Below are 26058 nucleotides of genomic sequence, written 5' to 3' on the forward strand. Positions count from 1 at the left end.
AAATTTCGGCACATAAAAGACATCTAAGACTAAAATTTTGTCATTGCTAACCTCTAAGCACCTCTGACATCTTACAAATGTTTAGACTTTACGGAGTCTGCCGATATTTGCATACCTGAGCTCTCATTTGCTATCATCATAGGCTTATAGTATTCAGGCAGACCGGAGAGTAGCGATGTTCCCAACCACTCATTATCCACTTTTAAGCCTATATTTCTTAGCTTATGAGCTGTCGTGATGATCTTGCTTACGTATTCCTTTACGTTTTGGCATCGGTCAAGTGTCGTAGTGCACAAGTCACGCAGCAGACCTACTCGGCGTGTCAGCCCGGAGTCGTCAATGGCACGTGATAATTTATCCCAGACCTCTTTGGCTGTCTTCGCTTCTTGAATGTGTACGTTATCAATTGTATCAACCAATGTGAGTGGATTAGCCGAAGACATTTTTGTGAAAACTTATAATAAAAGTTGTGGGGGCGTGGCACACGTTGACGCGAGGTTATGTTCCCGACAATGTTCACTTTGATTCTACTATCCAGGGCTTTCCGGGCCCTTAACCTAATGATTTTATGTGTAAATAAAATAGAATTGTGCACTAATAACTTTTAATTAATTTAAATAATTATTACAACTTAACAACTTGTATATGCCAACGTAAGCGTCCAGAGATCACTCTTGAAAGAATAGAAGGCATTGAGCCATAGACACAGTGCTATGTAATGAGTACGGGTAACATTAATAATAGGCTTCAAATTTTACATCTAACAAATTTGCTTCCTCGTTTTTGATTCGCAGTTCGCACCGCTATTAGGTATATGGAATGGAATGGCCCTTTCGGCATCCCTCCACTTAAATTCAAATAAAGATTGAAATTCATATTTAGATTAGTATTACGTATCTGTAATCTATCGATAAGCTACTTAGCAACGTGTTATTTGACAAAAAGACAATTGCAATGAGGAAGTTTCAGGGCGAACGTTCCATAAAATTTTCATAGATGGCGCTGTGTACTGCACCCACTAAAACGAAAAATAATACCTATATCTATATGATTTAGCCAGAATGTCAGCATTTTCGTTGCCAATTATTTCAGTATGCTCTGGTACCTAGCGTATAACTACCTGGTATTGGGCCAGGGTGTCTCTGTAGTTTTCAACCAGTCTTGAGTTAACAACCTCAGAGGACAGAGCTGAAAGAGCTGCCTGTATGTTTTTTTGACGTTGTTGTTTTGTAGGATGTTTTACGTACAAATTATTACAGCGTATACCTTCGCTCGGAAATTATTTTTCGTTTTTAGTGGGTGCAGTAAACAGCGCCGTCTATGAAAATTTTATGAAACGTTCGCCATGAAACTTCCTCATTTTGACAAATTACATTGCTAACACAGAAGATCTATGGTTGCTAAGTAACTTGTCGATAGATTACAGATAGGAATCATTAATTTTGGCTGTAAGCAAGCGAGCTCCATGTTAGGCTGTATCATCACTTAAAGCCTGACCAGGAATATAAAAAACTTGCTCTGGGGGCGCCACTGTATATGGTCATTTTTTACCTGTAAGTATGATTGCAGTTAAGTGCCAGTCTATATAAAAATACCATATTTTTTATAATAATTTGTAACATCGTTTTTTGGTCAAAACCGAATACGGAAGGGTGATATGTAAAAAAAACGGGCCGAATTGAGAACCACCTCCTTTTTGGAAGTCGGTTAAAAATGGTAAATGCGAAAGAGATAAGGCAAAAACCTATAAGTAAAACAAAAGTTAGGGTTATTCAACGATATATTGATACATTGTATTGTTCACATCGAATTGGATATGACATCAAGTGCGCGATCCTCGCATAACTACACTTACAATTAACATTAATAATAATTAATTTATTAATAATACAAAATCATTACAATAATAATTAATCAAAAAATAAGTAGAAAATAAATGCGGCGACACTGAAGCGTTCAGCTCCTTTTTAATTTCATCTGTGATTTTGACGCCAATTCTGACAACACTGGTATCAAATTTTCTTCAGCATGGTACGAAATTGTAGAAACTGTCAATATAAAAAATACCTTCGGTACTTATACTTAAAGATAAATGCTAATAAGCCTGTCAAGATAATAAAATAAGATTATATTAATTAATTATTTAAAATGCCTTAAAATATATACCAGTGTTGCCATCCCTTTATTTAAAGGTCAATATTTTTAAACATTTTAACAACCTGGAATAAATAGGCACAAAAATCAGATCAAATGAAATAAACGAAGATTCAAAATATTAAAAAGAGATTTAAAGGCGGATAAAACTAGGATAAGTGTTTAATTTTTTGGTAATCTTTTTTTGAGTCTGACTCCTATAAAATTGGCTCAACGGACAAGGTCCCATTTAACTCAAAACAATATAATTATTTTATACTTCTAGTCATTAAAACCCGGCAAGACATATAGAGATTCAATTTTTTTATAAATTACCTAATGCATTTTGGCATTTAATTTTTAATTTTAAAGCACCAATTTTGGCTTCGCTTTTTTTAAAATAAATGTCAAAATTATACAATTGTAAGTCAAATGATAAAATCCCCTGCTGCTATTTTCATTTTTATAGACAAGTTTTTTATTTAATGCTTATTATTTAAAGATACTTAGCAAAAGCTTAGCAACAAATAATGACGTAGGAGTTAGGACGCATGGCATAATTCGACAGCGCATATCAAGTAGATTGCACTGGTTAAGCAATGTTGACTTAAGTCGGTGACTCGATGAGTGACCGACTTTGCATTTCCTAGTTTGCCCTTTTCATTTTCTCCGTGCAGTGGAGGGCACTTTAAACCGTCGGTCCCGATTATTATCACCAACATCTGATAACAATAGTTAAAACTAGAAAAGTCGAAATTCGGTAGGTACTTTTAGTAGGCATAAGGAAGACGAGTTTTAGGAATTGTGCCACATATAACCAGTTTACCTAAAGGTAGGTTGTTCTGGCGCTTCCCTAACTTGGGTATATAAGCTAATGCCTCAAGCAGAAGAAGCCCCGGAAAAAATAGTATCATGTGTGGTACCTCCAAAAAAGTCTGAGCTCAGCATGCTATATGCCCTTACACAAACACTAGAGCAAACAGCGCTTTAGTAATGTGCTTAAAGTTTAGTAGTAGTCTAATGCAGAAAGATCTGGGAAGCCACCGGATTATTATTCTAAGAAAACCTCTACCATTAAGAGATTAATCGGAGGGGCCCACGACTCTCAGGAATGAGAAAAGCTACGATGGTATGAAAATAACGTATAAAAATCAAAATGGCTTTCTGAACAAAATCTGACGCGATTTTTTTTAAAACACCTGCATAACAAATTTTTTTAACTTGTCAGTTATCTGTATATCTTTATTTTTTTCTAACAGCAGAGGCATTAGACAGATTATAAATTAAACAGAGTAATAAAACTCAGCTGTGCCGAGGAGAGAATAAAGATTAAATAGAAAAAATAATACTATCTATTTCCATTGACGTAAAATAAAAACAAAAATTCACGATCTCACAGTATTATCTTCAGGGGGCACGGTAGTGCTCCCGCCAAGACGTAAATTTTTTACTCAAGGTCTTCCTAAACGATTAAACAGATTTGGATGAAACTTCGACGAAACATAGATAAAAATCTTGGAGACGACAAAGACGTATTATAAATTTATAATAAGAAATGCAGAATATTTTGTTTATTTTACGTCAATGATTAACCCTCATTCAATGAGATCGTCTAAATAGATCAGTCTATTCAAAAAGTTCAGTTTGTGATAAATGTTAGTGATTTTTTTCAGAAAAATACACTAATCTTTGTCGAAAGCAAAACCATACGAACAGATTATTGGTGCGGCTACACTATCAGGATTCGTCAAAAGATACGAGTTCGGGCTTTTACGATAATTCAACATTCGGCAAATCAACTGGGCACACTATTCGATATACGGCGAATGTTTTGTGTTTGGCGAATTTTTAAATAAGTTTGGCAAATCATTCGACCGGCAGACTTGACACTCTGTGACAGGTTTCCCTGTGGTGTATCCATAAGATATATACCGAAAAACAATGAGTGTGGGATTTTTACATAAAAAACCTATATTATATTAGCGCCAACTATTCGGGTTAGCGAGAATGTGTGGAAGATTCGCGATATCATGGATCAAACTGCGCGAAAAAGTCGCAATTAAAGTAATTTTATAAAAAAAATTAGTCTTTCCATTAAAAAATCCTCACTAAAAAAGACTAAGTTCTGAAAAATACTTTTTCCTCAAATCACTAACAAATATCCATAAACTATTACAAAAAAACCATCACAGTTTAGTGCGCACACGCACACTGGTAACAGATTACAATAATAAATTCTATTAATAATAATAGTGATAAAAAACCTAAATTTAAATTATAACCGCTTATAGGGTAAACTATATTAATAGTCAATGGCATTAAAATCACAGACGAGTATAAAAACGACCAAACTATCATACAAATCACATTTCCAATAAAATTATAACAGTTAAAAATCACAGGTGTAAAGGTTACACTTAAAACTATACGGAATAGATTTAATAGTGCGCTAAAATCGCTCACGACTTCGCGATCACAAATCGGGGGACATTTTAGCGCTCCGCTATCTAAGTCGCTTGTACACATTCGACCACCATCTATGGCATCGCCCACGCTCGAAAAATTTGTTCCTAGAAATTCCCTATCAAATTGAACACATTTTTTCATCCCTATATTGTTACACCAATGTGATGCCATAGTGTCGCTAGTGTCAATAATACTGAGCTGCCTTAAAGAGAGTCTAAACTTAACGATAAATACGCGAATCAAATAAAATAACTGACTATGAACACACCTATGTCGAGGAGAGTCTGTAAACTCATTCAAAAAATCAGTACTGGAAAAAGCGGTTAAAAAAATCGCCGCGTAAAAAAAGTGCGAATCACGCGCGGTAACTACACTAACACTAACACGAATCGATGCGCGCCCGCCTTCAGTTAAGACGCGAAAACCGCAACACACGCGCGAAATTTGCGCTTTACTACCTGAGACCACCATGCCTCGTATGACCCACGTCAATGGCCGAACCATTTTGCCATCCCTACTATTCAAATTGTTTAGAACGCGAGTTGGGTATTCGCGCGAATTTGTTCCTATCTCTACTTTTAAGTATTGACGCGTATACGCGAAAATTACGTAAATCTTACTAATATAATCACGCCAAGTTAACACTTTGGCGTAGTAATTAACTAAGTATTTATGCGAATTTGACAGTGTTGCACGTGTCATACACAAATATTCGCACATGCATGTCACTAAAACCTGTATTCTATTTAAATATTCTGGCGAATACTTCACTTTCGGTGTGTGTACAAACATTTCTTTTGCTCGTTTACTGGCTAGGTATTCATGCACATACGTCAGATTTATTGGTGTTGCTGAATAAATTCGCATATAAGTGACATTTTTAAGTATCCTACTCGAGTTTTCGCACGTAAGTCTAACATCTACACATTTAACGTCTAGGTATTGACGCGCATGCGGGTATTTGCGCGCGTGTGCCGGGTTACCGCGCGCAGGAGGGCGCGCAAGGGAGGGGACGAGTAAAGTTAGAAGGGAAATATGTGCGGGACGCGGGTCCGCTTTTCCACCGTACTGACGTGGTTTTAATGGTTAAGGGCAATGCTGTTTCTTCGGCTTTTTTAAATGTTCCTCGTCGATTCCGGACTTCGGCACCTAAGGAAGGAATTTGAACATTGTACTTAGACATACACTCCATGCGCGTTTAGTCAGACAAACTTATTACGCCGATAATAATTAATTCCATTTTTTATTGTTATATTCTAAAACTATGTCAGATATCTATATATTTTTTCATTATCTATGCCCAACAACAAGCATCATTTTCTAATATCTTTGGTGTTTAAAAATATACATTATTTTTGCAAAATTATATCGTAACCTAATACAACATTGTGAGGTAACCTGCATGTCTGAGAGTTCCCAAAAATGTTTTAAAGGTGTGTGAAGTTTGCCAATGCGCACTTGGCCAGCGTGGTAGACTCTTTTATATTCATGATAGACTATGGTCAAAACCCTTCTTATTTTGAGAGGAGACCCGTCTTCTGTAGTGATCTGGATTATGATGATGATTATTTAAGTCTCACCTCAGTATAACGCTCCCCCTTGAGCGAGACGATCTTGTTGTCCCGGTAGCGCACCAGCTTCTTGGGCTCGATCTTGGGCGCCAGCGGCTTGTGCTCCTTCGTATCCGAATTCTTGTCCACGTACGAGTATCTGGAAATTCAGTCAGTCAGTTTACAACACTGATGCAACAACACCTGTCTGTCTCCTCCTTTCAGATATATGTTGGTAAACGTGGAACTTCACAACCTTATTTTATTTATTTTAAATTAATTATTTATTTAGTGACACAACACTACAAATTTAGTTAGCGTGATTGAACTTTGTGCAGCGCCATCTAGTTTGTCAGTAAGAACTTAGGTGAAACTGGAAGCCATGCCCCTCTTTGTAGATAAATTTTTCGTTTTAATAGCGCCAACTAGTGCACGTATATCTTATATTTTTTTACCTTTATATCTATTTATGTGCCGTGTAACTTACCGTGCAATAATACGGCTCTTCAGCTCCTGGTCGTCACAAGAGGGCTGCTTGGCGGCGGCGTGTAAGGCAGCCGCGGAAAGCGCTTGTCCGTGCTCGCGTCGATGCAGCAATGTGGCGGCCGCGCGCTCCGCGTCGCCGCAAGCGATGGACACGCAGTGCTTTATCTGGAAACATTACAAGTTAAACTTTTTTAGACTTGATGCGTTGGATTAGGTGGACCCTCAAAGTTTGGAACATCGGCGCAAAGTTGTCTGTCTATCGGTATGCTACAAGATTCTTTCGGATAGTGTGCCAAAGAAGTTTTCTATCTAAGTTCGCCGAGTCGGAGTGCAAGCTAAAAACTATTGACAGTTTCCCTGTCAGACACCGCATAATAAACGACGCACCTCCATGGCGCAAGTGTTCGGGAACATCTCGTGCAGAGCGCGACACTGCTCAGCATATTCTTCCCCATCCAGCAGGGAACGACGCTCCGTAGACTCCGAGCTTTCCGAGTTCTCCGAGTTGGAGTGCGAGCTAGAAACGGACAGAAATCCATCTATTTAACTTATATTTTATGTTTCATATTTATCTTGACGTTTTATTTTGTCATAGCCGCCATATTGGATTTGTCACGACATCATAATATGTACATATGCGTGGCCTATGAGTTGACGCACGGAGCTCAAGACGAAGCCTAAATACTCCTCTTTAAATAGAAACAGACAAAAGTCTTCTTTAAGGTACACCTTTACAGGCAATTGAAATTCCGCAATTCCAGAAACTTTACTCAATTATGACGTTACGACTATTGAAGCAATTTACTGTAATACACAGCAATACCTAAAAATTTCAGCAATGTTATGCGAAATAACTGTTCCAGATTGCTCCACTCCAGATCCAGATCCAGCTTCAGAGTCCAGATCGATCCATACGTGTTGTCGAGCAACAATTGCTTAAGGAATCGCCCCATTATAGACTTCAATAGTAACATGGAAAGTAGATCTGATAACATGTCGCTACTAGATGTCACTATCAGTCGCTTAGATCGTTAAAAATACATATTGAAAATTTCGGCTTCGGCAGTGAAGGGGCCATGGTCTTAACTTGAATAAAAGCACTCCACAGCCGCGATAGCGATAGCCAGAAGGATGCAGGTTCGATCCCTGCCGGTTATCCGAGCTAGATTAACAACTGTAGTCCAATCTGGGTGGCGGAATTAGAATGATGTACTACTATAGTCCGATTCAGTTGTCCTTGTAATATCATTTCCCGTTTGTCAGGAAGGCCCACTCAGTAATGTAAATAACTTCTATAGTAGGATTAAGGTTCTAGGTTAATAAACTGTTTTTATACTTTTCGCACAATTCATGTTTCTTTTAAGAAACCCCGATTAGCTATGAAGTTAGGCAGGAATCCCTAATTCTTATGTACATAGTAAGGGTGTTGCAGGCACAACCTCCTTGCTACGTTACAAATTACTTTCGGCTGCGTACTGTATATTGCATTTGCGTTGCGTTGTGTGTTCTGGGCCTAAATGATTTGAATGTCTCACCGGTTGTTCTTGGTAACGGATTGGATTGGCAACATCTCACTGAGGCTCTGCAGAGTGAGGCTGATCTTGTCACTACCTGCAGAGTCGTCTGAAACAATACAATAATATTCATTTCAAGAGCATATCGTTTTCCTCATGATTTTCTCTCACTATTAAAAATGTTTTTTTCTTTCACTATTACATATGTTTATCTCTTTCACTATTAAATATGTTTTTTTTCCACTATTACATATGTTTTTCTCTTTCACTATTACATATGTTAAATTTTTTTTCCTTCACTATTAATAATAATAACTTTTTATTTCCATCTTCCATTTAACAAACTTCATATGGTTAGTTATTTGTTAGTTGTTTTAGTAAATAGATTAAAAGTTAGTGTTAGTTCTGGGCTCCCGACTAGAAGGCTGGCGTCTTAACCATTAGACTATCATCGTAATCACAATAAATAGAGGTGGTAACTGAGGATGTTAGCCTGTATTATTACTTACCACTAGGCGAAATTGTCAAGTGCTAACTTACCGTCAAATAAGGAAAAAACAACTTGCCCTAGTTCCCACTGCAAGTGTGCCCTGACAAACCTGAGTGATTGACTTACCATGATTAGACATAGTATCAGACACATCTCTCCGTGACAGCTCTGCTTCTAGTTCCAGTACCCAGGAGCAAACCAGCCCAGGGTCGATGCTCGCAAACTTGGGGATGTAAGCTGCCATCATTTCTATGAAACCTGCAACAATTCGTCGAAGTGAGATTGAATATTTTCTGGCCCTCTGAAGAGTATCCTGTTGTGGACAAAAGGTCCAATGCCAGATATCAAGGACAGCTTATTCATGTCTATTGTAAAGACACAAAGCTATTTCTAATCACTACCCATATTATAAATGTGAAAGTGTGTTTGTTTGTTGGTTTGTCCTTCAATCACGTCGCAACGGAGCATCAGATTGAAGTCATTTTTTGCATGGGTATAGTCAAAGACCTGGAGAGTGACATAGGCTACTTTTTATCCTGGAAAATACGGGATTTTTAAGAACCTAAACCCACACAAACCAAGATGCAGTCATCAGCTAGTCTACTATAATCATAACTACATCTAACTACATACTTAATTACTTACCATTACAAAATATTCTAATTGGAAAATAATAGAAAGTCAACTTAGATATATGAAAGTAGGGTCATTTGGGACAGCAAACGCAGAGAAATTGGTAGATGATACATAGAGTCTATACTAAAAGGAGCCCTGTTAGTCTACAAATATAACTCTTATTTCATGGCAATTTACTGCATAGTGTAGTAATCTAACTATATGGATTTTTACATACCCTGTAAATGTTATAAGTTACCTGAATTCAATACTAAAATCTTAAAGCAAAGCTTATTTTAATAGAAAAAATAAAACTAATAATCTACTTTAAATATTAATGAGCTGCTCCATTCCATATTTTGATTAAGTATAAGTGACAGTCTGAGCTACATTGATACCTGATTTGGTAGATAAATATCCTACCAACTCAGCTCGGGACCTACTTGGAAAATTAATCCAAAAGCAAAAACGATGTATAGGTATTTTACTACAGATACTGATTTCTGACATTCTACCATGAATATTGAGGGAATACGATAAAATCTAGATATGTCTTGAATCTGATTCTAAATCTTACCTTCTACATCGAAGCAAGGGTCCTGGGAAGCCTCCTCTAGGATGGAAATTACATACGCGAGTACAATGTCGTCTATAGCGCTCACGTCTGCAGAAGGGATGTTTTTCTTAATAAACTGAAATAAACTCTCCTTAACATGGCACTCTTGCTGCGCTATGGCACTCATTTTACCTAAAAATCACCAACTTTCTTAGTAAAACCTAGAAAATACTTCTCAAAATTCTCAATTTTTTTCTCTCCGTTACGGGTCGATAAACAAAGCAAAATGTACACTTAAAGCACTTTGAAAGCAAGATTTACTAAGTTTTTAATACCTTTAACTTATAACGAATATTGGAACGTAGGTTTATTAATAAATTAATTGATTTTCAGTAGAAAAACTCAATAGCGAGAAAAGCGACGGAAAATCAATACAAATGATAGTTTTTTTATAAACAACTTATTGTTATTTTGTTTTGTAATATGGCAACTTATCTGCTCTTGTCAAATATTTTCATACCTACCTAACTTGTTTTTAGTGTGTGTATTTATTGTGCTTGACGATAACTAGTCAATTAATTAATTGGGTTAAAATTATTGGAATACCTATCTTTTGCATTTCCAAATTATTTTCGCAGTTTGCAATAATTTTAAAAGTAGAACTTAGAAGTTATGACCACATGACAAACATGAAATGAGACACGCCGCAAGCGTGCGCTTGAAAATTTGCGTGAAATGGAGTATGGATGGAAGCCATTTTGGCGCCAATTTCAAACACAGTACAGTCGCGTACCAAAGACATACTTAAAATACTTTCGTAATTATTTTTCCGTTTATTATTCTTCCTTATTCGATTTCAATTAATTAACATAATAAAATTATATTATAACTAGGGCTCTAAGGCATTATAACATTTTGTGACTTTATGAATTTAGGAATGAAATGGCATTATGTAAAAAAATAAGCACCTAATCGAGAACTTTCTATTCTATTTGAGGTGACTAAAATATAATTGAAAACCTAAAAGTATCTAACTACCTATAAAATAGAGTAAAATATACCTACCTACTTAATATAATTTGCGTCATAAATTTAATTTTTTAAATACAGATTTTAAAGTGCTGCAGTGCACTTTAACAATGAACGATTTTCTTTGAAGCTATTTCTGATGATTCGGAAAAAAGATGATAATTTTAGATAAAGATATTTCTGATGGAAATTAAATAAAACGTACATCATGGGTTTTCTATTTATATATTTTCAGTTAAAATTTAAAATATAACGAACAATATTTATATTTTATACTCTTACATATTTTATCTAAAATGATAGATAAACACAACGCCAAAATCACAACTACATGTTTTATTATATAACAATTTCTTTTTTCTGGTATGTGGTTGACTTAATGAATTGTTATTATTTAGTAACATATCTTATTGAGAATAACATTTTTCTCGAGATTCATTACTTTATTCTTTAATGACAGTAGGATAAAATAAATAATCTTGATTAAATATCAGGAGTTTAAAATTATTATTTTTAATTCTATAAGCGTCATCATTTTAACTAATAACAAGGATGCAGTTGGGAATTTCATAAAAATAGCTGAAAATTAAAACCGTATGAAAATGAACGCATTGACAAAATTAGTATAGATTATAGGTAGGTAAGAGTCTACGCCATTAGTGCGCACTACAATTCAAAGTGTAAGCTTTATCGAAGATAATAGAATTTAGAAATGTTACAACGTTTGTATGGGGGTAAAAAAATTCTAACACGTAAATATGTCATTAGAATTGTTCTATTGTTATGAAACGAAACCATCCAAGTATAGATATCTGTTTTTTAAACAATAAAAAATTAAATTATCTAATAATATAATGACGAGTTTTTCAGGTACACATTAATTATATAAATGGAATTTAGACTATATATTTACAGTTCATTTTTACTATTAAATAGTATTTTGTTTTTATAATAAAGATATTAGTAGAATAACGTTGAGATAGATATTATTAATTAAATATAAATAATAATTGTCAAAATATTAATTTCGTAACATATGAGTATAATGTCAAGATATTAAAATAAAATGTAATTATATAAAATACTAGCTTATGCTCGCGACTTCGTCCGCGTGGACTACACAAATTTCAAACCTCTATTTCACCCTCTTAGGGATTGAATTTTCAAAAATCCTTTCTTAGCGGACGCCTACGTCACAATAGCTATCTGCATGCCAAGTTTGAGCTGTGCGTTGATAGATCAGTCAGTCAGTCAGTCAGTCAGTCAGTCATTCAGTCAGTCAGTCACCTTTTCGTTTTATATATATTTAGATGGTATTACATAAAATAACTATTGTTAATGACTGTTAAAACATTTCTATGTAATAGAGGAAATTATGCAAATATTATGGAGTCTTTGTGGTGTAGGGATTATAATATATTTTTGAAATAGGTATATAAAAATTCTATTACTTAATTCATCAGCTATTTTAACTTCCACTCATATTTTAATAAAAAATGTTTTCTTGACACTGAAATAATATTCATCATAGAAGAAAATTACTACTACTTATGAGGTATATATTTTCTTTTCTTGCTTTACCTTCTCATCTGGCAAATAAATAGAAACTCGACATTTCGAGTTTCTATAAACAGTAAGATTTAATTTATCCAAGTGTAAAGCAGTAGAAGTTTTAAGAAATACTGTTTTACACGTCATTATAATGTAGAAGATTTTTATTATAAGTATATTTTTAACAAGAATAAATTAAATTCAATATTGCGTTCTATCTATTTTTATATCTCTTATTAATATCACTATTCAATTCAAATATTTTTTCTTTTAATATTATGTATGGCATTCATATTTAAGTTATCTCTTCATGTTATTTTAACAATAAACGCTGTTAGCATTTTTATTTATATATTAATTATTACTTATTAAACAAAATTATCCAAATAAAAATATTTTATAAAAAGCTATGTACAATTATGCAAAAAAAAAAAACGTGAAGTCTTACGTATGTGTGTTTCATGTAATATCTTAGTTTCGTACTTATTTACTTGTTTACCAATATAGGTATGAGAATAATATTTTTAACCATCGTTTTCGGATTTTCATTTTAAGTGCAATGACAAAATGCAATTCAACATTTCAACAATTAATGTAGTTTAATCTACAACAATTTTTAAGTGTTTACAAAACCAGTGCTTGTCTATTCCTTTATTATTTTTAATTTTAGTTTCTTAATTGACCACAAGAAATGGGTTGGCAGTTCGTGGTTTCAAATATTTATCTTTTACTTCGAGATGTTTATTATATTTCGAAGTATAATTTTTTTTTTACCTTCAAAATTTGCTAAAGTGTGTTCAAAGATTTTAATAAAATACAAAATATTATTCACCTGCTTTATTTTAACTACTGTTGTAATGTAAACAATTTATAGTAGTAATTTATTTATTTTAAAGTGAGTTTTCATCTAAGTAGTTTGCTTTTGATAAGCATTCGAAAACTCGATGGTTTACGATTTAACTACAACGTAATTCAATTATTAGTAGCAACATATTATATATATCACGATACAAGCGTCATTAAATTTCACAAAACTTAATATTAATTATACAATTATACTATCTTAAATTACGACATGTATACGACAAATACATAATCTGTGACATCAACATTTCCTCAGAATAAAATAGTTGATTCGATAAAGCGTAGGTATTTTAAAATATTATCTTATTTCTTTAACACATAGATAATAGATATGGACATTTCCTTCCTCTTTTATATTTATATTATATTTTTCATTACATATTTTTCCATATCACTTTTTGCAAAAACATATCATTTACAAATTACATTTTATTAATAAATTAAAAATTAATAAATAACAATTTTTTCAAAATATTCTTTTTTCATATATTTTAAAATCTTATTAAGACATCGCAAATCCTTTCAGGCATCCATTTTCTGTGAATGTCTCTTTTATCAACATCATCGTAACAGTTTAGTAATACATATTAGATGACTAGGTACTTCTCCAACCCAGCATTTTCGTGATATGCAGAAGATGAAACGTTGAGGGACATGTAGGTGTAGTTGTGGCAGCGCATATTGCGCGCTGGTTTGGCAACGTTGACCTAAGTCAGTAACTGGATGGGTGACTTACTTTGAAGGCTCAAATTTGAGCTTTTCATTTCCCCCGTGTCTTGAAGAGCACGTTAAGCCATCAGCCCTAATCATTTACACTAACATCTGATAAAAATCGTTAATAGTTGAAATCTCATACTCTTAGTTGAGTTGATGTGGAAGAATCTGGAAACCCAACCTATTATTATCCTAAAACCCCCTTCCATTATATTTTGATTATTTAAAGAGGTCACGGCCCTGATCAATGAGAAATACGATGTAAAGAAAGAGAGAGAAGATAAAAAATCTGTGACATCCAGTTAGAAGGCTAACTTACTATAGTATCTATAGTCTATTCGGGTTAAGAAAATTGTGAGTCATCAGTGCAACTGCATGGTAAAGGTGTATTACACAGTGGAGTAAAAGTTCTGTTTTAATCTGTAGATTGAAATAAAGAAATATTTTGTACGACAAAAAAACGTTTGTAATCCGACATTTATTACGTGTGTGCCTAACAGTAACAATCTACTACCTACCTAAATAAAAAATATAACGTCTCCTGGTGACTGTCTTATTAAGCGTACTTTCAATTTGTATAGAGTAGCTAAGTACTTACTATGAGGATCAGTTAGGGAAATTGTAAGTAAAAGAATAAGACCTTTGTTGTATAAAAATAGAGTTAAAATTAAATTAAACGCTGGACGTGGCTTGCTGGCTGCTGTGGTCGGAGAGTACAGAGTTCAAATCTGACTCGCGCAAGGTTGGTGGTGTGCCAAATGGGAAATCCTGAAAGAGTAACAATTTAAAAACCTTTATTTAAAAAGTAAAAGCTACAATGCAAGTTAAATTGAAATTAATATTTAAACAAAAGAGTGTAAGTTTTAATTTATACACGTACTATTTTTTAATCTTATACAGTGTGTCCTTCCATAAAGTGTAACCCCGAAATTGGATGAAGTAAAACTAGACCATAATTTAATAGTAATTAAAAATGCACTTATGATAAAGCGAAGGTTAAGTCATGATAGCCACTTTTTTGCAAGCTACATATTTATTATTGTATCCTCACTACCAAGTATATGGCATAATCGTTATTACAGCGAAGCTTTACGGACGCGGGAACGGGGACCTAGCCCACAAAAAATGAAACAGGCGAAATAGAGTGGCGAAGAAATGTTCAATACAACACACAATCCTGGCTGAGATCTGTTTTTTTACAATGTTCAGTCAAAGTCTCGTTTCAGACTACGTTATATTCAAGCTCAAGTCTTGTCATGTCGTACTGTTTACTATACTTACTTACCACTTGCGACGGTAAGCTTCTAGGTGCGGGGGGAGCTGGTGGTGGTACCCGGGGCGCTCGGGGCGAGGCGCACTCCAGACACTCTGCACCCCCAGAGCTGCGGGTCGAGCGCCGTGACCAAGACTCGGGCATGCAGCTGGGTGAGATGAAAATAAGAATATAACACTATTAAACACAACAGCATTCGTTAAATCGTCGTTCAACCGATAGATAGACTTTTACTGCTGGATAAGCCTTTTGCAAGGCTTTCGACAGTACATGGTCATAATATTATACTGATCGTGCCCAGCGGCTTTCAGCGATTACTCAAGATCGTTCGTCCATCCATTAAGTAAATTCTTGCACTGAAAATCCCAGATAACAGGTATATATTTACTGAGATATTTTGATGTCACGTAAAAGGTCTCTAACTTTAAAACTGATCCTGATCCTGATCAGTGATCCTTCAATATATTAATTAGTGGCGGTAGTCTCTGTTGAAATTAAGTAGTTGCCGTAGCCATAATTTGATCAGAAGAACTTTACAACTTACGCGTGGTGCACAATATGTGCACAAGGCAACGAAGCGAGTGGCTCCGCTCGTTCGGCAAGCGGCTCCCTGCACCTGGCGCAAGTTGGTGCAGCCCAGGCACCAGCCGCGCGCTTCTGTCTGGCTGCTGCGTTGTTGTCTCCCAAAGCTGTGTAGATTTCTGCCAGCCGAAGTCTGACACGACGTACTAGCATCTACACGCAAAAATATACTTTTAACTTATTTTAAGTTGATTTTAGAGATAGAATAGATATTAAAAATTGAGGGCTAGCTGGTTTCTGTTCCGTATTTGGAAAGCATAAGTCGTTTCGGCCTTAGCGAGGACTGCGCTTGATGCATTTAATGCATGATTAGTCACCCTATCATTTCCCCAAATCAATTAGTGACTACGACTTGACTAGATTTTGTGTGCAAGCGATTTTAAAATATCACCTACTTTTTGCTTTAAAACATACAGTCCGGATGCATCTCAATTCTCAACCCTGATTCAATTATCCTGATTGTACTACTAACCTACTTTTACATGACGTACTTACTTATACTATACTTACGTATAACTACTTTGGATCATAGGAGTATTCTTAAATAAATAAATCCTCTTTTTCTCTTTAAATTAAAAAACATTTACAAACCTTCGAACCAACGGATGTAGCGACCTCTAACAGCCGTGTGTTGAACTCCAACGGTCGACAGTTACATATGCGCCCTTGTAGTCTCAATGCCTCTAAGCATCTCGCGGCTCCATCCATTGCTTCCATTTGAGCTAAACGATCTCCGAGCGTCTGCGTAGCTCCCATCGCCACTTCATAGTTTCTGGAACAAGTTTTTAAAAACTTTATTCATGTTATTTGAAACTGTTATCTTTTCTCTACCTCACATGTTCGCGATCAGCCTTACCTAAGTGCCTTTCCGTAATCGCACTTTCTTCTATAAACATCGCCAGATATCCTCACGGCGCGCACGTAGCAACCCTGGTCACCCGCCACCGCTGCTAAGCGTAATGCTTCCTGAAAAAATCAGTTTCGACTTTTATCATTAATATTACTGAAACAAATATTAACTATTTCATTTTTACTAATTTAATATTCGTAATAAGTAATTACTAATTACCAAAAAATATTTATCATCAAACATAATATTATAACATAATATAAGAAAAATATTCGATTGTATGTTTTCTCCTTGACTGTACCACCGCGAACAACGAACGTAACGGTGTAGGTTTTAACGGTTCTTATTTATTCTGTTCGTTTAATAAAAGAATTATGTTTGTTTAATAGATATTAGTTATGTATTATGGTGTTTAATATTATGTCGTAGTAAGTATGGTATAAGTAGGGAAATCCCCCGCAAAACTGTTTTTTTTCTATAGAAATCTTATCGTTTCTCTGGGGATTTTCTGGGTAAATATAATAGATAGATTCTCATAGATAATAATTTGACCGACTGATTTTTTTATGGTAATCCAGCGTAGTGGAGCCGAAATGGAGCCGCCATTTCGGCTCCACTATGCTGCCCTCGTAATTGAAAACACAGTAGGCACATACAGTACGGGGCAGAAAGTAATGTTCATCGGCCTTTAGAATGACATTTCGTCTTGTAGAGCGTTGTCTCTGTCACTCATACCTCATATAGGTATGAGTGACAGAGAGTGACGTTTTATCGGTCTCAATGACAGAGACAACGCTCTACAAATCTCTATCGCTAAATCGCTATCTCCATCTAAATGTCGATGTACCGCGTACCTACTGTAACTTCGAAAATCACGTTACGTAAAAAATGCGGTTAAAGTTTTGTCTCGACCTGCCGCGTACCTACCTACTATAATATGTTTCGTAGGCACAATTGTCGTCAAGCGCAAACCATTTAAAAAGAATTAAAACGACTGCCTGACAGACTGACTGCCTGCAACTGTCTGAACGACTACTGTTCGTTTTATTCATATGAATATGTTGACCTCAATGAAGATGTACAATGTGTGTCTACACTGTATACACTAGCTTGAAGTATGTGGACTGCACGGTACTGAGTTTTAATATTTTATATCAACTTTCGTGATGAGAGCTGCGGGTACTTACATTACAATAATCATGCGCATCTCCTAGCTCGCCTCTCGCGCGCAATGCGGCTGCCATTTGCAATAATGCGGTGCGATGATGCCGCGTGTTGAGGTCAGTTGATCGCGGACCGCGGCCAAGATCACACGCGCGAGCAGCACACGCCACTGCACGTTCAGTGTCGCGGAGACGACGCCATAGCTCCGACAGACCGACGTACACCTGAGAAAAGAATCACAATTAACAAATCGATGAAATTTAGAAATCGGAATTCTTAATCGCTGGTAAGTGGTTACTTAAAAGTAGACTTGCTTATCTCACAAAACCCAGGATCTTAATAAAATATCAGAAGAACTGGAATGTGTACATAATCAAAATCTCAAAAATTCCGGCAAGAACAAAAAGATACTTCGATCAGCAAATAACGAAAAAAAACGGCTATTAAAGTCGAAAAAGATTCATTAGATCTTACCTGCAGTAAAAGCGTGTTGTCATTCTGCGCCTGAGCCACGGCTAAGGCCTTCTGAAAGCCGTCCATCGCCTTGGAGAAGGCTCCTAGCTCGAGGCTCACTGCAGCAACTGTGAGATGCACACATCCTGCCGTGGACCCGCCGCCACAGTCGTTGTATAAAGCGTGACGAGCGTAGGAAAGAGCTCTGAGAAAAAATTACAGTAGGATTTATTAGCCAATTCGATTATGTTCCAGAAAATTCAATATAGAGAGCGATATTCTTGTAGCAGGCTTTGAAGAAGAAAATATGCCAGAAGATTTCATAAACAACAGAATTTTCACTTATAATACCACAAGAGCTTCAAAATTATCGGGTATTTCCCGATAGGTTCGTTGCAAACAAATGAAGGAGTCAAGTTTTTCAGGTTAAAAAATCACGAGCGCGAAGCGCGAGTGATTTTTCCTGAAAAACTTGACGACTTTATTTGTTTGCAGGGAACCTTGAGGGAAATGCCAGATAATTTTGAAGCTCGTGTGGTATTCGGGGGATTATTTTTCCGTCCCAAATGTCGGCCAAAATCTCCAATTTTCACAATTGAATTCAACCTGTCAGTTTGACGTGTGGACTTCAACTACCAGAGAAAATTTTCAAAAAATTATCAGTATAATACCATGTAGGTTGTACCACGTGACGTCGAATGGTGCAATTCTATTGGTCGACATTTGGGTCGGAAAAATAATCTAAATTATTTAGCAGCAACAAATTTTAAGTAAGTGTTTGCCCTTTGACTTGTTAATTGATATTAGAGTCCGTTTTAGGATCGATAAAATTCAATTAAATAAATAATATACTTTGAGAAAACATATTTTTATTATAGGACATGTTAGAGAGACATTCCAAATTTTAAAAAGAATTAGAATAAAATAGACAGCCAGTGTGACACATAAATTAATACAAAACCTTCTTTAACATCCTCCCGTTTTGAGAAATTTATGTCACCAAGCCGATTAACTTACAAATAAACATAAGTCTAGGCTTATGGATAGGCTTAGTTAGAATATCTGCACATTGATATTCTGTGGGAACATATTTGACTTCAAGATCATTTTCTGAAACTAATTCTCTGACATAAAAATGTCTTAAAGCAATATGTTTCGTACGTCGATGAAGCTCTGGATTTTGAGAAATTTTTATAGCTGCATCATTATCAATTTGCAGCTTGGGAATTTCTTTTAATTTGGTAACTTCATTAAACAGTCTCTTAAGCCATACAATTTCACGAGCTGCTTCACTAGCTGCTACGAGCTCCGCTTCAGTACTCGAAATTGCTACTGATGTTTGCTTCCGACTTGCCCAAGCAATTACTCCTCCAGCATACATACACAGAATTCCAGATGTAGAGCGTCCTGTGTTTGGATCTCCACCGTGATCTGCGTCACTATAACATTCTAAGATTCCAGACTTGTAATCTTTCTTATATAAAATTCCAAAATCTATTGTTCCTTTGATGTAACGAAAAATGCGCTTGACCTTTTGTACGTCTTCTGTAGTGGGATTAGCAAGTGACCTGGATACAAAACTTACAGCGTACGATATATCTGGTCTGCTTGCTGTCATCAAGTATGCTAATGCACCAACAGCTTCTCTATAAGGAAACTTAACATCATTCTCCTTTTCAGAATCTGTATGAGCTTCTTTAATAATTGGAGTATTGACTGCTTTACAGTCACTCATCCCAAAGCGTTCTAGTAGCTTTTGAGCATAATGCTTTTGTGAAACTACAATTCCACCATGTTTATCACTAGAAAGTTCTAAACCAAGAAAGTAATTAGCTGGTTTAGTGGTTATCTTGAACCTACTTCTCAATTCAGCTATAAACTTCTCAGAATCTTTCTGATTTGTTGATGCAACAAGTCCATCATCAACATAGAGCGCTAGAATAATTTTATTGCCTCGTCGATTTCTAATAAACAAACATGGATCTGTGTCACATTGTTTAAAGCCAATATTTTTCAGATAGTCGACAATACATTTGTTCCAACATCTGGGAGCCTGTTTAAGCCCGTATAGACTTCTCTTCAATTTACAGACTTTATTTGTGCCATCACTATAGCCTTCTGGTTGTTTCATATAGATATCTTCTTCTAATAAACCATTCAAAATGGCAGTTGTTACATCAAACTGTAAGAGAGATAGTCCTTCGTTTGCAGCGATGCTTAAAATTGACCTAATAGTTGACATTCTAGCAACAGGGCTAAATGTTTCCTCATAATCAATTCCCTTCTCCTGAGTATAACCTCTTGCTACAAGTCTAGCTTTATATTTGTCGAGGCTTCCATCAGCATTGGTCTTCTTTTTATAGATCCATTTACAAGAAATAAGCTTTCTGTCTTTCGGTTTATCCACAAGTATCCAAGTTTTATTCTCTTTCAGAGAATTTAGCTCACTTTCCATAGCTTTCAACCATTCAGCTTTTTCAGAACTATTTATAGCTTGTTTATATGTTTCAGGTTCGCCTAAATCATTTACAACAGTAGATATAAAATAGTCATCGAATCGCACTGGTGGTCTTAGTATAGATCTATCTCGAAGAGTTCTTGTTTCAGGAATTTCTTCATCCTCAGAATCAGAGGAATTAGGAGTAACATATGATTCATTAGACTCGTCTTCATTTTGACTGATGATTTCATTTCCATTAGTCGACGAAGTGGGAATTACTTCATGTGAGCTTGAATCTGGAGCATTCAATGTTTGAGGCATACTAGAAACAGCATCATCTTGTAATACAAAAAAGAATTAGAATAAAATAGACAGCCAGTGTGACACATAAATTAATACAAAACCTTCTTTAACAATTGAATGCTTGGAATTTTCCCAGTTATTAATGTATCTACCCACATTTGCCTTTAAAAGTGTAAGATACATATCTACTTAATCTAATTTGACAATTTTTTTATGTGAAATACCAATTACCTCTTCTTCTTTGGTTTCTTGAAAAACCTTTGGCATTATACTAATCCATACTAATAAATGCGAAAGTATGTCTGTCTGTCTGTCTGCTAGCCTTTCACGGTCCATCCGTTCAACCGATTTTGACGAAATTTGGTACAGCAATAGCTTGCATCCCGGGGCCTTGACATAGGGTACTTTTTATTCCGGAAAATCAAAGAGTTATCATGGGATTTTTAAAAACCTAAATCCACGCGGACGAAGTCGCGGCCATCATCTAGTAATATAATAATAATTATTCAAAGGATGGATAAATGAAACCAAGTAACATTGAAAGTGCATCTGATATGCAGCTGTCCGAAATCTCTCAATATCACTTCAAGGCTGCTGATTAACCCGTTTCAAGAAGAATGAATGAATATATGTATAAATATTACACCACAAAAATGAGCACAAAGAAATAACACATACAAAGCAAAAGAAAAATATAGCCAGGTACAATTTTGCGGCCTTGTCGCTACCTAGCGATGTCTTTCAGGCAACCAAAATAGTGCAAAGGAAATAGCTCTCTAAACTTATACCACCTAAGCAAAAATCTACAAAATCAAGAAGAAAGTATCGTGAATAGGACTAGGTACCTACCTGTCAAGTCCACCTAAAGTTTGATGAGTGCGCGCGAGGTTAAGATAAGCCTCGGCCCTCATCGGAGCCGAGTCCAACTCCTCGGATATGCCAAGCTGTCTGTTCGCGAATTCCAGAGATTCTCTGGAACCATACACAATCAAAATCAATAAAATATGTAAGTACAATTCAGTCAAGTTAAATAACTTTTATACTCATGCAGTTTCTAACTGAACAGTTATAGTTTCAAAACCATAAATCACTGATATTGGCATGGACCATAAATCACTGATATTCTCGTTGCATCAGAAAATTTATACTTCGTCATCTAAATCCTCAATGACCGTATACATTTTTATCAGTCTTGCTTACTTTATATCTAAAGCCTTGAGAAGCCACAAATTATAATTGCATGTCCTTTAAGTTCACTGACTTGTTGCTGCAGTCTACCTTACTATTAGTCATTTCTCAGAGTTTACCTTACATCTTAGATACATTTTTTTAATGTCAAGAATATTTACAAATTCTAGCATGCCCTTCATCTTTTTATACTCCAGCTTTGTTAAACTTTCCAAATTCAATCTTACTTCTTACCTGTATTTCCCAAAGTCCATGTAAGCCTGATAGAGGTGTCCTAACAAAGAGAACTTGTCGCTCCGATGTCGCACACCGCGGAGAGCTGACAGCCATACCTTCACCGCCAAGCGTTGCTCGTTCTGCCCATACAGACGGACTCCACGCTCGATCTGGATAATAAAGTTATTAGGAAATTTTGGACGGGTTTGGGCTTCCACTTTAACGTTGATTCTTGGAAAGCACCTTGGTGTACCCCGTAAGATTTGAGCATTACATCCTTAGGGTTCTTCTTGTTATTTTTCTTCTTGGGCTCACTATAGAAGCTGCTACTTATGTCTGTCATAACTCCACTGACTTGGACACAGATATAATGGGAGAGAATCTTGCTGTGAGACGAGCATTTTTTGGTTGAATCCAGGAATCGTTGGATGGGCGAAGCATGGAATGGCCTGCAAGCCGTCGGAAAAACTGATAGGCATAAACAATATCAACTACAAAAAATCTTTGAAAATCCAAAAATGTTTAGAGATCGCTGTCATTAAAAGTATTGAGTACAGTCACCTTTCTCCTGGCAAGATATTGGTCGATACGCGATCTGCAGACGCGGAAGCACTCGAGCACGCCGGCAGAGGGCCGGTGCGCCGGGCCGAAGCGGGAGCCCCAGCGGATCGCACCATTGCGCCCTTCCGTCGGGTACTCCTCTGAGAACGGAAACAGTTCTGCAAAAATTCGAGGACACTTATTTGGCAGATGTAGAAAAAGAAACAAAAATCTCGAAGAAGAAAAATTGAGAACAACAAAAGTTCAAGTCAGAAATGAATTTGTCACCGAAAGGTGATAATTAATGCACTACTGCTTCAATGGATAATTAATTATTGAGTTAATCTATTACAGTTGTGTAAAGAAGATGAGCGGGGAGCTAGAACAAAATCTATTAGTGAGTTCAATTTTTTTGCCTGTAGGTAAATGACTTACTTCGATAGGGAAAAGATCCGTCCTTATTGCTTATTATTATTATTCGAGATCTTATCCCAAATAGGTTTTTAGGGATTCACCGATCAGGGTTTTCTAAACTATCTAGGTATCGTGGGGGCCATAGATAACAGCGAGGACTGCGCCAGTTGTGTAGACTGTAGTAGTATATCTTACCCGGTGGATCTTCAATGTGATGTCGCGACGGATCAGGGGAGCTGAGCAGCCGCGTAGCCGACAGTTGGTGCGCCGGCACCCCGCTGCGAAATGTTATAAATTGTGACAGGTATGAATTAAACCTTTCAGATGAACTGAAAACTAAACCTGTTAGAGGTAGACGTAAATGAGAATTGTACACAATCTAAAGTAAATGATGATCACTGCTTGAGATGGCAAAATAAAATAAAGTAAATAATTTCAGTGGTCAGTCATGATGATCTTCCGCGTTCCGCGGGTGTAAACCTGCTAGATGGGTGCATTTATCGTCTTTTTCTTTGCGCATATCGGAAGCTATCTATTAGGGACTTACAAAACTGGGATAACATACCCGAGGAAGTCGCGCGACTCGATTGAGTCCCATGACATGTTCCGCGGGTGTAAGCGGCAGCGTCACCTGGCGGATGGGTGCATATCGTCCTCTTCTTCGCGCACTTTGAAAACTATCTATAGGTACATGGGAAAAAGTATAAATATAAATTGAGAGTATTTGATGCTATTAATACAACACTAGATTCAATTAAATATTTGTTTAATTAGTAGGTACAGCAGTTTACAAGATTAAAAACATTATAAAATCGGTCCTTCGAGCCGGACAAAAACGAAAAATAATGATAACTTTTTTCACTCTAGATAAGTATAAGCTTAAATATACACTTACCCAACTCAAACAATTTCTGAATAATGTATGTTCTTTAGTGGCATTTTAAGTGTGTTCTCGTCCATTTTCTAACACGCCATTCTGTAAATCAGTGCAATATAAAGTACATATTGCGTTGCGAATAGTACCCAATTGATATTGCTGGGCAATTTGCGCCAGGGTCCTAACACTGCAGAGATGGTTAAAAAATCCAATCGATTTTTATAATTTTATAAATAACTAGCTGCCACGGCGAACTTCGTACCGCCTAACAGTCGAGTATTTTTCAGACAATTTTTAAAGTTTTCTCTCCATAAGAACCATCCTCGTACTTCGAAAAAAGAACTAGCGAAATCGGTTCAGCTGTTCTCGAGATTTGCGATCAGCAACACATTGACAATGTTACTTGTTAGTAAAGCAGAATAGTCTAAAATTAACATCACAAATATAGAATTTATTTCTTTTTATCTATGAAGATTGAAGAGTATAATAATTTTAATGTTACAATCGACTCGTGTGGTTCCAAGCAGAGACAACGAAATACCTAGTAATAATAATAATTCTATACAAATTATCCCGGATTCTCATGACCTAGGTCACCAGTACATCTACGAGGTAAATGTCATCTTACTCGAAATTGGGTCAACTTCGATTTTTACTCAATAAATCTTAAAATAAAAGACAATTTAATTAATCATAAATAACTTTATAAACAATCAAAACCTTTTTATTAAAGAACTAAACGTAAAGTGTTATCGTTAAGGTTTAGTACACACCCCTTCCCCGATAACGATAAACGATTACCTACCTACTAGGTATAATATACCAAAAAATATAAGTCTACTACAATGTACCTAACTACATTTTGTTAACTTCTAAATCTGATAAATATTAATGTTTAACAATAATAAAATAATGAAAACAATAAACTTATTAATTTATCGAAAATGTAAAAACTTTTTTAAACATTTAGCTCGACTTACTAAATAAAACAAAGAAAGGCAAATTCGAAATATACAATTTTGATTTTAATTTATTTAAACACTGCAGCAAGTTTAAAAATAGAATTAAAGTAGATTAAGAAAGGTTACGAAAAATCGTTACTTACTTGCAATAGGCGAGAAAGAAAGTTTTTAGTATGATTTCGATCACTGGCACATTTGGGTTAGTTTTTCACAATATTTTGACCGTTTTTTTGGTTGTGTAGGTTTTTACGAGGTTGTTTTTCAAGATTTTATTGTTAATTTTATAGCGCAAGTGTCCTTTGTGGATCACACCCTGGTTGGTATGTTGTGTAGGGGAACAGAGAAATGTATAGAGTCGACCAAATTTGTAACTTTTTGTATTACAGGATCTTAAAAATAAAACTATTAAAGATAAATAATATATTAAGATAGTGAAAAATATTTAGAGATTTTTTACTTACAATAATTCGTCACTAGCTGACGCGGACGGAATTTTAAAAATTCCAAGGGAATCTCTCTCTCTTCTATTTTTGGAGCTAAAAAGTAGCCTAGGCCCGTATACAGGATGCAAGCGATGTACCAAATAGATGATACCCGTAACTTCACCAATTAGGTTTTTTAAAAATCCCGTGGGAGGTTTCTGATTTTTCGGGACAATTTTTCAGCTAAATTTTTTATTCACTTATTTTATTTAGGTTAAAATTGGCCATGAAAAGCTAGCAAGCAGATAGATGGACATACTTTCGCATTTATACTACTTAGTATCGATATTATTTTCTATAACATTGCTTGCTGTAATAACTTTCTACTGGAATATTTTTCTCCTAT

The 26058-nt window shown here is 35.6% G+C and overlaps 2 protein-coding genes across 4 annotated transcripts; both read right to left on the reverse strand.

Moving 5' to 3' along the window:
* Nucleotides 1-1762: 1762 nt before the first annotated feature.
* Nucleotides 1763-10274, reverse strand: LOC117985423 (CUE domain-containing protein 2). Of its 2 annotated transcripts, none has more exons than XM_069500548.1 (8): nt 10146-10274; nt 9832-10002; nt 8766-8897; nt 8171-8258; nt 7023-7152; nt 6637-6800; nt 6180-6309; nt 1763-5748 (listed from the first exon to the last, which is right to left on the reverse strand). In XM_069500548.1, exons 2-8 carry the CDS (start codon nt 9995-9997, stop codon nt 5686-5688), a joined length of 873 nt encoding a protein of 290 aa, XP_069356649.1. In that variant the 5' UTR covers nt 9998-10002; nt 10146-10274; the 3' UTR covers nt 1763-5685. The 2 variants fall into 2 exon arrangements, with proteins under 2 accessions (XP_069356649.1, XP_034828026.1); XM_034972135.2 differs by having other exon boundaries at nt 10132-10255.
* A 2455-nt stretch (nt 10275-12729) lies between these two features.
* LOC117985188 (43 kDa receptor-associated protein of the synapse) lies at nt 12730-25552 on the reverse strand. Of its 2 annotated transcripts, none has more exons than XM_069501003.1 (14): nt 25374-25552; nt 24287-24367; nt 23957-24072; nt 23587-23669; nt 22999-23138; nt 22456-22607; nt 21883-22005; nt 18312-18495; nt 17861-18061; nt 16680-16789; nt 16415-16595; nt 15786-15976; nt 15254-15389; nt 12730-14736 (listed from the first exon to the last, which is right to left on the reverse strand). In XM_069501003.1, exons 3-14 carry the CDS (start codon nt 23992-23994, stop codon nt 14641-14643), a joined length of 1635 nt encoding a protein of 544 aa, XP_069357104.1. In that variant the 5' UTR covers nt 23995-24072; nt 24287-24367; nt 25374-25552; the 3' UTR covers nt 12730-14640. The 2 variants fall into 2 exon arrangements, with proteins under 2 accessions (XP_069357104.1, XP_034827773.2); XM_034971882.2 differs by having other exon boundaries at nt 22999-23156.
* Nucleotides 25553-26058: the final 506 nt, after the last annotated feature.

Source organism: Maniola hyperantus, chromosome 9 (genome assembly GCF_902806685.2).
Source record: "Maniola hyperantus chromosome 9, iAphHyp1.2, whole genome shotgun sequence".
NCBI classification, from domain to species: domain Eukaryota; kingdom Metazoa; phylum Arthropoda; class Insecta; order Lepidoptera; family Nymphalidae; genus Maniola; species Maniola hyperantus.

Coding starts and splice junctions, on each gene's coding strand:
- LOC117985423 (XM_069500548.1), bottom strand. CDS start 9,997: ATGAGTGCCATAGCGCAGCAAGAGTGCCATGTTAAGGAGAGTTTATTT. Junction 8,898..9,831: donor CCCTTGCTTCGATGTAGAAG/GTAAGATTTAGA, acceptor GAATTGTTGCAG/GTTTCATAGAAATGATGGCA. Junction 5,749..6,179: donor AGGGGGAGCGTTATACTGAG/GTGAGACTTAAA, acceptor TTCCTTCCTTAG/GTGCCGAAGTCCGGAATCGA.
- LOC117985188 (XM_034971882.2), bottom strand. CDS start 23,994: ATGTCATGGGACTCAATCGAGTCGCGCGACTTCCTCGG. Junction 16,790..17,860: donor ATGCGCATGATTATTGTAAT/GTAAGTACCCGC, acceptor TGATTTTTTCAG/GAAGCATTACGCTTAGCAGC. Junction 16,596..16,679: donor GATTACGGAAAGGCACTTAG/GTAAGGCTGATC, acceptor AACTTGTTCCAG/AAACTATGAAGTGGCGATGG.